The 14,018-nt window shown below is 39.4% G+C and overlaps 1 protein-coding gene and 1 long non-coding RNA gene across 3 annotated transcripts in view; one reads left to right on the forward strand and one right to left on the reverse strand.

Annotated features, from left to right (window-relative positions):
- slmb (beta-transducin repeat containing E3 ubiquitin protein ligase slmb) overlaps nucleotides 1–13,278 on the reverse strand; it is a 35,250-nt gene extending 21,972 nt beyond the window's left edge. For both annotated transcript variants that reach the window (XM_028175013.2, XM_028175009.2), the window contains exons 1-2: nucleotides 12,949–13,278; nucleotides 463–579 (exon numbers count right to left, since the gene is read on the reverse strand). In XM_028175013.2, the coding sequence (XP_028030814.1) occupies nucleotides 463–579; nucleotides 12,949–12,990 (159 nt within the window). In that variant the 5' untranslated portion in view covers nucleotides 12,991–13,278. The remainder of the gene's footprint in view (nucleotides 1–462; nucleotides 580–12,948) is intronic.
- LOC149500065 (uncharacterized) overlaps nucleotides 6,898–14,018 on the forward strand; it is a 159,098-nt gene continuing 151,977 nt past the window's right edge. The window contains exon 1 of the long non-coding RNA XR_016325297.1: nucleotides 6,898–6,963. This is a non-coding gene — a long non-coding RNA (uncharacterized LOC149500065). The remainder of the gene's footprint in view (nucleotides 6,964–14,018) is intronic.

The following is a 14,018-nucleotide window of genomic DNA, read 5'->3' on the forward strand; positions in this document are numbered from 1 at the left end:
AAGTAGTTACTGGAGCCCATAGACATATACAACGTAAATGCGCCACCCACCTTGAGATATAAATTCTAAGGTCTCAAGTATGGTTACAGGGTACTATTACCACATACCTAACTCGGTGTTTGCTTTTCGATATACAAAATTAAAAAAAAAAGAAAATTTAAGAAGGTTAATAAATTAATTTAAATTTAATAATTAAAATAATGTAATAAGCATTTATACTTTTGTTTTATTAAACCTTTTTAGTCGGGTACTACTTGCAATAAAAACTTGTAGATTCCATTTTATTCTTTTTCGAGAATAAATTGACATTTCACATCTCTATTGTATTAAGTCAAAACGGCCATCATAGCGTGCCGATAGTGTAAGAACTTAATTTTTTTTTTTTTTATTGCCCTTGTAGGCAGACGAGCACTTATCAGCTTCGATAACATTCCTTGTACTGATCGGAAGGGATGCGGTCACCTGATCTGTCTCGTTCCATCTTGTGAAGTAGTTGAGGCATGCGTCCCTTTCCGCCGCGTACGCAGGGCTGCTGGGCACCGGTCTGACGCCGCTGTCCAAACTTGTCAGTGACGTCACCTGGAAAACGTTCGTAAAAGCGGTTGAGACAACCCTAGCACTCGGCGTATAGTGACGCGACTAAGCCAAGTCCTCCGAAAGACACTGTGTGCTTAATCACTAGTTTTTTAAATTTGGAAGTTCTGAACAGCTTCCCTTCGTTTGCCGCTAGGGGCGCTGTTCCAACTCCATACAAATTTGAGTTAACTTTTACGCGATCGAAAACGTTAAAAAACTCGCGCTAAGCACAATACTAATATCTGTTTTGAAGGTCGAGACAATGGTTGGAGATCGGAATTGAAACTTCGATCTCTTCTTTCGAAGTGAGCTGCTGAATTTACCGTTGCTATGAACGATGAAGTTTACCACAAACTACCCTTTATGGACTCGCAATTCGTGCGCAAATTATTAAAACGAAGTCATCATTGTAATCAATGCAATTGATGCAATATGTGAAATAAATGAATATACTAACAATAATAATTTTTATTAAATTATTTATTAAATTAAAATTAAAAATGATTATCATTAATACTGATAAAAAAAATTATTATTACTGTTAGTGTTATTATTATTATGTTATAATAATTATTATTATTACGGTTAGTTTTTTTTTTATTGCTTAGATGGGTGGTTAAGTGGTTACTGGGGCCCATAGACATCTACAACGTAAATGCGCCACCCACCTTGAGATATAAGTTCTAAGGCCTCAGTATAGTTACAACGGCTGTCCCAGCCTTCAAACCGAAACGCATTACTGCTTCACGGCAGAAATAGGCGAGGTGGTGGTACCTACCCGCGGGGACTCACAAGAGGTCCTACCACCAGTAAAAGTTCCAGTTGTGTTCATATCCGCTCGTGTGATTTGCGAATCGAGAAAACCCGTTTTGTTTATGTTGTGCCTAATGTTTAACGCGTTCCCATAGACACAATCCACTGAGTATCTTGCCGGATCTCCTCAGTGGATCGCGATTCAGATCCGGTGGTAGATTCAACGAAGCACTGCTCTTGCTAGGGCTAGTGTTAACAAATTCTCTTAGGTTGAGCCCGTAAGCTCACCTACCGTAGCTAGAATAGTCTCTTAGGCTAGTGAATAGGTAGGGTTTTTTTTGACAGATTTTACTGATGTATAGTTGTACTATATGTTTCTTAAACCGAGAGGGCTGGTGGTCGTGGCGCCGACGACCACCGGACCGGCGTCCCGAGGGGGAGGGTGATAGGAGAGATGTGCTCCGCACTAAACGCTTCACTTTCCCCCCTCTGCCTCTTCATGAGTTCTGTCTCATGCGAGGTTTGGACGTTGGTTGTTGAGCGACAGGAGGTTTTAGTCAGTTCAACTCCGACATGCCCGGCCCTCCATCCCCAGTGGAGGGCGGAAGTCCGGCGATTTCCTCCTGACCAAAAAAAAAATAAATATGTTTCTTAAATAAAAAACTTTAAAGTAATTTTTTTTTTACACTATTCATAGGGGAAGGCGATATCTGCTGTGTTCGTATAAATAACTAGCCATACTCGCTCGCTTCGCTGGGCATTTAAAATTAACATTATTATTTATTGTCATTATTATTAGGGAGTACAACACTCATATAAATATCAACCTATCCATTAAGTACATGTATTTTCTACATGGATACCAAGTTTCAAGTCAATCGGATGCACGGTTCAGTAGTTATAACGGAACATCCGTAAAAACCACTGTACATTTATATATTAGTATAGATTTCCCAATCCTTCATAGCTGTAGGGGAGAGGGGGGGGGGGGGGTGATACGGGTGGCTTCAGAGAACCCAGAATAAGCCCCAATATGAATGAAAACTATATTGATATGCACATAATTTAGGATCGTCGGGAAGTAAATTTATTCATTTCCATTGGCATACATTCAATATTGGATCATTAAGGTTAGATGATTTTATATGTTAAAAATTTGACTGACTCGCTGGCAAAGATTGTATTAATATCTATTCCTATCGACATCTCATTTAAAAAATTCTCCTATAACGAGGTCAACTCTTATAACGCGATGTCATGTCCTCAGACAAAAAACCCGCGTTTTTTCATATGACGCGGCGATTTTTTGCTTGTTTAAATATTTCATACATATTTTCATTAATTTAATTCTGTCAATGAGATCCTCCTCCTCGCGTCGTTTTCCTCATTACTGAGGGTCGAGACTCCCCCGCTGCATCAGTTTCTCCCATACGACTTCCCTCCATCTGCCGCGATCCTTTGCTTCATGAAGGGCATTATGGAAATTGATGCTCAGAGAAGATCGTACTTGGTCCGACCATCTCGTGGGACTGCGTCCTCTGGGACGTTTGCTATCTACCTTTCCTGTCACCATCAGCTGTTCAAGATTGTGACCCTCTTTACGAGCAATATGTCCGAAGAATTCCAGCACCCTACGAAGGCATATAGTGGACAGTCTGGCTTTGATATGAAGCTCTCTCAGAATAGACACGTTGGTGCGAAAGGCGGTCCATGGAATCTGTAGCATTTTTCTCCAACACCACATTTCAAAAGCGTCTATTCGGTCTCTGTCGGCCTTCTTCATTGATCAAACGGGGGCATTATGAGAGATAGCGCCTACAACGCGGAACCAATCTACCGCGTTTTAAAACGGATTAATGAAAATACAAGACATTATCTGTAGTGTAATAAGACAATGAACAGAAGAGTTCTCTCTTCTCTCGCTAACTTTCAAAACTTCCGAGGAAACATCACAAAAAATTCCTTCAAAGCAACTTCATATCTGTGACGTCATATAGGGGCAAAAACAAAAATAGATCATACAAAAATAGATAGACTAATACACAATGATTAACCAGCCACATACAGCATCATGATTACAATTAATATAAGATTAAAAAAAAACTTCTTTAACTTAGCTTAAAAACTAGGAATGTTGGGTGTTTTTTTTTTTTTGCCTTTATAGGCAGATGAGCTTACGGCCAACTTGATGGTGAGTGGTTACCGTCGCCCATGGACTTCAGCAATGCCAGGGGCAGAGCTAAGCCACTGCCTACTGATAAATGACTTATATGTTCGAAGGATCTAAGCTCGTATTTATCTATCACAAATCTAACCCTTTTCGAGCAAGGGAATTAGTTTTACCAAAGTTATACCTTTCGCCACTACTACGAGACGACTTCTCGATCGCAAGGCACGTGTGCTCTCTCGGCCTAGATGCGATCGAGTTTCCGCATGCAAATGCGTGCCGGCCTCGCGTTAAACAGAGGTCAAGCGTTTAGACAGGCAACGACTGAGTGAGACATTTCGATCTAATATACATTATCGCTCACCAATCGATCGAGTATCAATCGTTAGACGAGAACTTGCTTCAATATTATTAGTGCGTATAATTTAACGTTCTCGATAGCGTAAAAGTTAACTCGAATTTGTATGGAGTTGGAACGTTTACCTACGTTCGCCGCTAGAGGCGCTGTTCCAACTCCATACATATTCGAGTTAACTTTTACGCTATCGAGAACGTTAAAAAACACGCACTAAGCACACAGAAGTTTTTACTGTGGGGTAGTAGTTTATAATAACAGCGATCTCTCAGATTGATGTTGAACTTAGATTGGGTAATGGTACGAAACTTATAATGATAAAGCTTTTTATGAAAAATAGATTTTAATTGTTTTCTAATTCATTCTCAACAGCAACAATAGGCCGGTTAGGGACGGTAGCGGGGAATGGACAGCAGCAATATCCGAATATTACATATTTCGAGGGTTGAAAGGCTATTTGGTCATTTATCTTTGTAATTTAAATTTCTAAATTTCTCTTCTTGTTCACTTTCTACTTATATGTGATTTTGATTGTGGAAACATATTTGGTTATTGTTTAAGCTATTTTTTTTTTAAATATTATATGTCTGTATTGTACTGTTTGTTTCCCAAATAAATAAATAAATAATTAAACTAGCGACCCGCCCTCGCTTCGCTTCGGAAACTGTAATTTATTATCGATTTATCTACTATTTAATGGATATTATTATACATATAAACCTTCCTCTTCAATCACTCTATCTATTAAAAAAAACCGCATCAAAATCCGTTGCGTAGTTTTAAGGATTTAAGCATACATAGGGACAGATACAGGGAAAGAGAAAGCGACTTTGTTTTATACTATGTAGTGATGTCCGTTTTATTTGATACTAGCTGTACCCGACCTCTTCGCTGGGCATTTAATATTAACATTATTTCTCACCCCCACAAAGATTCTCATCATTAACGCCCCCGCAACTGGTGTAGGGAGTCCAACACTCATATAAATATTAGCCTATCCATTAAGTACATGTATTTTCTAAATGAATACCAAGTTTCAAATCAATCGGATGCATGGTTGAGTAGTTATAACGGAACATCCGCAAAAACCACTGGAGATTTATATATTAGTATCCACAGTTCGATGTTTTTAATTGAACATCAATTAAGTTTACCCCATTCAAATAGCTGAAGAAGTATTTTTTTGTGATGATATTTTTTCCCAATATTAAATTTTAAATGGCTCTCCTGTAAATTTCCAATAATATGGCTTAAGCCAAATAGCAATTCACTCCTCGATATGTCGAACCCTGCGCGTCTTCCGCTAAGCTACATGAAAATTTTAATGTTTTTTTATTGCTTAGATGGGTGGACGAGCTCACAGCCCACCTCGTGTTAAGTGGTTACTGGAGCCCATAGACGTCTACAACGTAAATGCGTCACCCACCTTGAGATAAAAGTTCTAAGGTCTCTATATAGTTACAAGGGCTGCCCCACACTTCAAACCGAAACGCATTACTGCTTCACGGCAGAAATAGGCGGGTTGGTGGTACCTACCCGCGCGGACTCACAAGAGGTCCTACCACCAGTCGTACTCTTTATCACGGTTTCCTTTCGGTACCGAATTGCCAAGTGAACGCCGACGCTTACATTCTTTAGAGGTTATATCGTCTTGTTACGTATTCGCGTTACTGTCGTTTTAAAGGAGGAAATTATTTGTAGGAAGTAAAATTCTCATGGCACTAGTCGGCACGCGACATATCCATTGAAAAAAAAAGTAATTAATGAATTCGCATATGGAGCGTTTAAAAAAAATCTTTAGCTTTATGAGGTCGGGCGAGAACACATATAATCGAGTACTCATCATTTGAGACGTGAGGCTTGAGGTTACGGAGCTATGTAATGAAGGGTTATGTAGAATGATTCGATATATCGTCTTCTCGCATTAAAACTGTATAATCTCAAAACTTACTAATTTTAACAGGAGGGTAATTTAAATGTTTAACATGTGATCGTTTTAATATTATTAATCATCTTTGCAACATTATTTTTTTATTTTTACCAGTTCCATTATCTGTCTTTTAAAGTAAGATAAAATTATGTATTAATTTTGTTAATAGTAGTCAAAACATAGGTAAACTAAAAAAACTAAACTACGCTCTTTTGACAGTATTTATGAGATAAATACTGGTGATACCAAATGATTCCGCATATTAACTCAATTTCGAATATTTTAGGAAATTGTACACTTTTAATGCGAAAAGACGATATAGGTTTTAAACTTCAAATTCAATTTTGTAAACATGAAATTCTATTTCTATTCCAAGGTTATATTTTTTATTATTATTGTTTTAAAATTAATAAAACTAAAAACAAGTAAAAAGAGGAAAACACAAAGAATACAATGTGAATTAAACGTCTTCAAGTTATGTATTTCTTTTTCTTCTAAATAATAATAAATTTAAAATTTAAAACAATTGTAACCTTGGAAAAGAAATTGAATTTAACGTTTACAAAATTGAATTCCATGTTTACAAAATTGAATTCCATGTTTACAAAATTGAACTTCAAGTTAAAAACCTATATGTATTTCTTTTTCTTCTAAATAATAATAAATTTAAAATTTAAAACAATTGTAACCTTGGAAAAGAAATTGAATTTAACGTTTACAAAATTGAATTCCATGTTTACAAAATTGAACTTCAAGTTAAAAACCTATCTACTTAAGCAATAATATCGAAGATTCGATCGATATATCTCAGGTTACGTTGTGACGCCTATTAATACCCGATCCTGTGGACCGAATGGTAAACAGTCGACGTCGCCCTAAACACGTCATTACGGATCCTCCCGATCCACTACCGGTACTTTTAGGTACCCCAAGCACCGGTCACTGTCCTCGCCGAACCCGCGCTTACGACGAAGGGCTCGACAAGTAAATTAACCCACAGACACAGCCCACCGAGTTTCTCGCCGGATCTTCTCAGCGGGTCACGTTTCCGATCCGCTGGTAGATTCTACGAAGCACTGCTCTTGCTAGGGCCAGTGTTAACAGCACTCCCGGTTGGAGCCCCGTGAGCTCACCTACACGTCAAGGAGAAGCTGAAATAGCCTCTCAAGGCTATCAGCATAGGTAGGAGAAAAAAGAAAAGAAAAAAAAGACGCATATTGTCTTCTGTGTCCGCTTGTCCAATATCTACATAGCGCGTAACGAAACCCATGAGGTCGTTTGAGGTCTATGAACATTTCTTATATCATCGGTGCATTCTCTAGCCAAACCACTACGTAAGATTTATGGCCTTGAGAGGTCATTTCAACGTAACCCTAACAAATAGGTGAGCTCGCGGGACTCAAACCTGACGACGTTGCTAGCACTGACCCTAGCAAGAGCCGTGCTTCGCAGAATCTACCGCCGGATCGGAAACGCGACCCACTGAGAAGATCTGGCGAGAAACTCAGTGGGCTGTCTCTGTGGGTTAATTTACTCGCTGGGCCCTTCGCCGCAAGCGACGGGCTCGACGAGAACGCGAACACCCAAAAAGTCGTACTATAAGGGAGGTATAGGGATCACGCCCACTGGCTAGGTGGTTCGATGACCTCTGAGCCGGCCGGAGGTGGATGAGGAGAGCCGAAAACCTTGGGCTCGGTGGTGGGGATTGGGAGAGGCCCTGGTGGTAGGACCTCTTGTGAGTCCGCACGGGTAGGTACCACCACCCTGCCTATTTCTGCCGTGAAGCAGTAATACGTTTCGGTTTGAAAGGTGGAGCAGCCGTTATAACTATACTGATACCTTAGAACTTATATCTCTTAAGGCGGGTGGCGCATTTACGTTGTAGATGTCTATGGAGTCCAGTAGCCACAGTAACCACTTCATACCAGGTGGGCTGTGAGCTCGTCCACCCATCTAAGCAATAAAAAAAATAAAAAGGCCCTATGTCCAGCAGTGGGCGACTGAGCTGATGATGATTAAGCCATTCACGACGCTGCTTTCGTGAATTGAACTCGCAAAACACGCCGCCCATTGCACAAATGTATCTGCTTGTTGACTGTTTTTGTTAATGCTAATTGTGTTTTGGTGTGCAATAAAGTGTATTCTTTCCCTGTCTCTCTCTCGCACCACACAATAAAGCCACATTCTTGATTTGTCATCATAATATGTCACTTTTGTATCCTTAGAAAGTGAAAGTTTATTGTAAGCTTTCACATAATCAAACGTGTTTTTTTTTGGTGATCCACTTTGATAGTTATTCTTATATTTTGTTGCTGTCCAAGATTAGCGATTTTCAATAGTAAAATGAAGGATTTTCGAGTTTATTTTTTCCGTCACGTTACTAGGAAAAAGGATGATAACCTACTCATCAGACCACACCCACAGACACAGCCCAGTGAGTTTCTCGCCGGATCTTCTCAGCGGGTCGCAATTCCGATCCGGTGGTAGATTCAGCGAAGCACTGCTCTTGCTAGGGCTAGTGTTACCAAATTCTGTGAGGTTGAGCCCGTGAGCTCACCTACCCGTCCGGACGTAACTGGAATAGCCTCATAGCCTGGTAGCCCACCAGCGAATAGGTAGTGGAAACAAAACCCATCACCGAAAGTGGAAAGAAAGAGGCCTACGGGCGTAGTCCCATGCGCTGGTCTGATCTAATTAAGACGACATTCGTGACTATCCAACGTAGCATCAACGTGACTATCCACTCCGCAAATGACAGGAAATAATTGAGGAACATAGTCCAAACAAAAGTTCAAAAAAAAACTACCCGGAGGAGAGTGATGTGGCGGGTAGCCATAATACAACGCAAGATATATGACAGATGCCTGAATCTCGCTTACGACATTTTCAAGATAAGCTTGCATATATACAAGTTCCGAACAACAAAATTCGGACCGTCGGTCTACCGAACAAATATCACCCGCTCGGTGGAAGATCTTCCTTTCGTCGTAAACCTCCCCACATTCCGTAAAGGTCACGACCCTCAACACTGAGGAACACGACTCAAGAAGCAAGAAGATGGCATTTCGATTCGCCTCCGAAGACTTTCAAAGTCCTGTGGTTCTATGGACACGTGGCACTTCGAAACGTCAAACAATAGAGGCTAACGTGATGGGCTGCGTACCTTACGAATACGACGACGACGAAGACCTTCTTCAAACGATGCTTGTGGAGTATTAAGCGGTAGGCAGCGGTTTGGCTCTGCCCCTGGCATTGCTAAGTCCATGGGCGACGGTAACCACTCACCATCAGGTGGGCCATATGCTCGTCTGCTTACAAGGGCAATAAAAAAAAGACGGGGTTCAAAGACAGCTAAAAACAAAAGAAACATGACTTTTTTTTCCCCTACCTATGCTGATAGCCTTGAGAGGCTATGTCAGCTAACCCTAGCGTGTGTAGGTGAGCTCACGGGGCTCAAACCGGAGAGTTGCTAACACTGACCCTCGCAAGAACAGTGCTTCGCAGAATCTACCACCGGATCGGAAACGCGAACCACTGAGAAGATCCGGCGAGAAACTCAGTGGGCTGTATCTGTGGGTTAATTCGCTCGTCGAGCCCTTCGTCGCAAGCGACGGGTTCGACGAGGACGGTGACCGGTGCTTCTAGTGCCTAAAAGCACCGAAACATGACCAAATCTCGGGTCGGTCTTAAATTCGGAAATCACATAACTAGTTAGTACCAGATCTCCGAAAAGGGTACAATAACGCACGTCAGTCCCTTCTATCGTTCAAATCGTCCTAATCTATATTATGTATATAGCTTGTAGAGGGTAGCTAGAACAGAAATATGGAGGGTAGAAGTAAAGAGCACAAAACTAATAGTAACTTATAATACTAATATTATAAAGAGGAAACTACTGGACCGATTTGAAAAATTCTTTTTGGAGTTTATTGGAGTTTACTCCTTTAGAATCGATTTACATATATAGGCCCGGGGTATGAAAATTATGGGGACCAAAATCGTACTAGCATGTCACACGAAATGCGTTATGCGCATGTCACACGAAATGCGCGCCGGGCTGCTGCGCCGGCAGTCCGCCACAAAGCCTCGTACTGATCGCGCGTTTCTCTCATTATTGTATTTTCATATATTTGTTAGTCGTTTGTTTTGTGTCTCGTTAATTTGTTAATAATCTGTAGTGTATCGTGTTGTCGTAATATAGAACTATTTCTCGTATTGTTTCGTTTAATTTTTTATATCCAGTAAACTCCAGTCGTGCGTCGGAGCGGACACACACACTTTTTTTCCATTAGAAGCCGACATTGTCCCTGATGAACATAGGCTACTTTTTTTAAATTTTTATTTTTTGGTTTCATGTGTGTTTTAATGTTTCCGAAGCGAAGCGAGGGCGGGTCGCTAGTAACTTATAATAATCTTATACCTTTAAACGAGCAATTCTTGTATATTAATATATGGCTCCAACGATTTTCATAAAATTTAGTATACAGGGGATTTCGGGGGCGATAAATCGATCTAGCTACGATTTATTTTCAGAAAATGTTGTTTTATTCGTGTTTTCAATAATCAGCTCTTCCCGACATCTATTGGCGAATAACAATACTATTTTTCTTAATTGAGGGCAACTGAACGCTTTAAAGACACAACAAGATGGCGTTATAAAAAAAACCGGTCATCATCTAGTGAATAATGAAATTAAAACACTGGTGGTATAAGTGGTATAACCACCATGTCCACTTCTGTAGTGAAGCAGTTATGCGTTTGGATTGGAAACAATATTTTTTCTCCTTATTTTTTTTATTGCTTAGGTCGTCGAGCTCTCAGCCCATCTGATGTTAAATGGTTACCGGAGCCCATAGACATCTACAACGTAAATGCCGCCACCTAATTTGAGATATAAGTTCTAAAGTCTGAGTTTTTACAGTTTCTATTGTAAAAACAGCCGTTGTTAACGGCCGTACGCTTCAAACCGAAACGCATTACTGCTTCATGACAGAAATAGGCATGGCAGTGGTACCTACCCGTGCGGACTCACAAGAGGTCCTACCACCAGTAATTACGCAAATTATAATATTGTGGGTTTGATTTTTATTACACGATGTTATTCCTTCACCGTGGAAGTCAGTCTGAACATTTGTTAAGTACGTATTTCATTAGAAAAATTGGTACCCGCCTGCGGGATTCGAGCACCAGTGCATCGCTACATACGAAAGCACCGGACGTCTTATCCTTTAGGCCACGACGACTTCAAAACTAGTGGGTCCACCGTTGCATTACAGAATCAATGTAGGTAGCTAGCAACATTTACCTTCTTGATATCTACGAGTTAATGTAGCCACTTCACGCCGGGCAAGCAGTGAGCTCGTTCAACCGTCTTCTTTTTCTCCACCTTATCCCACTAGGTGGGGTCGGCACAGCCAGTTTTTCTATTCCATTCTCTTCTATCAGCCGTCATCTCAACACTCACTCCTCTCTCTCATATCGTTATACACACACTCCATCCATGTCTTCTTTGGTCAACTTCTTCCCTTCTTCCTTACACTACCATTTCCATACATTTCTTAGTCACATGCATCTAGCTCATTCAATTGTGCAAAGTATAAATAAAAAAATGAGCAGAATGTATTTCGATTTGAAGGGTGGAGCAGCCGTTGTAACTATACTGAGAATATCTCAAGGTGGGTGGCAGCATTTACGTTGTAAATGTCTATAGGCTCTAGTAACCACTTAACATCAGAGGGGTAGTGAGCACGACGAACTAAGCAAAAAAATAGTCTCCAATCGAAACGCATTACTGCTTCACGTCAGAAATGGACATGGTGGTGATACCACCAGTATTTCAATTTCATTACTCATTATATTGTTACTATTAGTTATGTAGGAAGGAGAAAACATGTAGCGCCAACCCCAGATGACTGGGAGAAGGGCGTCAGGAGAATGATGACATAATAAAAATGCAATTAATTTTAACACACAAGTAGATCTTTGATTTCTGATGTCAAGATACGGCTGTCGATATTTAAAAAATCATACTAGAAAGAACCAGGCTTAAATATAGTCTAGGATGAAAGTTTTAAGACTACTTATTTTTATTTAAGTAGTTACTTTTACTTTAACTTTACTTATCAAGTAACAGCTAGAACACATTATGAATGATGCATTGAAAATAAAAAGTATTAATAGTTCTTATTGTGAATTGTTACGTCTGGGTAATTATTATACGTTGCTTGGTAGTCGCAGAGGTCGTGATCCTCAACAATGAGATAAGAATTTCCTAATTTATTTGTAAAATTACTTTTACATAGGTAAGTGACAGGATGCAGTGAATTGGATCCGCTCTTCAAAGGAACTAAGAATGTGAATTTTAGAAATTGTTATGTCATGATGCCGTGTAAAATAAACTGTTTCTATAAGTATTCATTCTATAAATATCCTTATTTCGCTTAAAGGTAAGGCTACTTCATCATCAGGTGGTTTGGTAGGTAGTTGAACAAAATTATAATTTCACAATATCCTGGTATACACAATCACAATTTAAGTAGCAGTTTGGACGATAAGAAATACGTGTTCTATCACATTATCAACTGCTTCGTACTTAATCTGTTACTTAATTTTAAAATTGAAAATGAAGAGCGCCTATTTCTTGGAAAATTTTGATAGGTAATTCAAGAGAACATTATATCGCATGGTTTGTTTGGTAAAGTAATTTTAAATTAAGAACGAAGGTGACATATATATTTTTTTCTAAGTGTTTTTCCCGTTATTTCACGAATGATTCTAGGAAATTAGTCACGTCGAATACTAATCAATTTTTATGTAAACAAATGAGTTTAATGTCTCTGAACGTATTTGCGGACCAGGCTCGCTTCCTTTGCGTTAGCTGGAAAGTTTTTTCGGCAAATAAAACTTCCTAAAAAGTGGATTAAACTGAGATCCGCATTTCTCGTAACAAATAAATGTACTTTCATCACACAAAAAGCGCTAATGTCTTTAAAATCACTCCACATTAAGATTCTTGTATTATCAATAGAGGTTCTTGTTACAGTATTAAAGTGAATTCTTGTGTCAGACAATGGACATAAATACAAAATAACACAGGAGGTAAAAGGAAAGATGGCGGCATTGCCGTGACATTCTAAGCACTGTTCTATTTAAAGTTTACGCTCATACCTGAGGTGGTATTGTATCCTCTATCATCTTTTCAGTCTCCATTTTCACTATTTATTATTTAACATTAATAATTGTCCACTAAAACACCTCTAATATATACAAAACCACAATCGCTAAACACACATCGTTCGAATGACGTCAAGTACAACAATGTTTTAAAGTTGTTCCTAAATTGGCTTGTGCATTAAGGATACACAGCCAAAAAAATCTTTGTATCATTTGACTAATGAACAAAATGTGAAATTGAAAAAAGTGCACACTAACGTGTTACGTGACATACTCCTAAATTTTAATTGTTTTGGTACGAATAGCATTGCTTCTTGCTATGATAAAAGATTTTGGAAAATAGAGTGATTAATCCAAAACTATTCTGTAAAGCTATGTACTTCAAAAGGAATGAATGTGTGTATTTATGTGTACCTAAAACTCGTGAACCGGTCCCCCAATTGATATGAACCTTTGCACGCATATAAAGGGTGTCATAACCATTTCGACCATTTTTACTGGTGGTAGGACCTTTTGTGAGTCCGTGCGGGTAGGTACTACCACCCTACCTATTTCTGCCGTGAAACAGTAATGCGTTTCGGTTTGAAGGGTTGGGCAGCCGTTGTAACTATACTTAGTCAAGGTGGGTAACGCATTTACATTGTAGATGTCTATGGGCTCCAGTAACCACTTAACATTAGGTGGGCTGTGAGCTTGTCCACCCATCTAAGCAATAAAAAAAAAGTTAATGGCAGATAGGCTTCGTCAGTGACAGTCATTTTTATCTTTTAAAGTAAAGTTCGAATTGATTTGAAATCTATATGTATAAAAGAGACTATGTATTAGGAGTGGGTGATATAAATCATATATAGATTCAATATCTATATATCGCAGCAATATCGTTGAATCCGATATCGCCCCGCACGAAATCTATATATCGATATCGGCCGATACACGATATAGCTCGATGTGATGCGCATCGGCATATCGTACCGATTCGTGAATCGAAATCTATATATCGATATCGCCGATACATGATATTGCTCGATGTGATGCGCATCGGCATATCGTACCGATTCGTGAAT

Source organism: Bombyx mandarina, chromosome 24, assembly GCF_030267445.1.
Source record: "Bombyx mandarina strain Sakado chromosome 24, ASM3026744v2".
In the NCBI taxonomy this organism is placed as follows: Eukaryota; Metazoa; Arthropoda; class Insecta; order Lepidoptera; family Bombycidae; genus Bombyx; species Bombyx mandarina.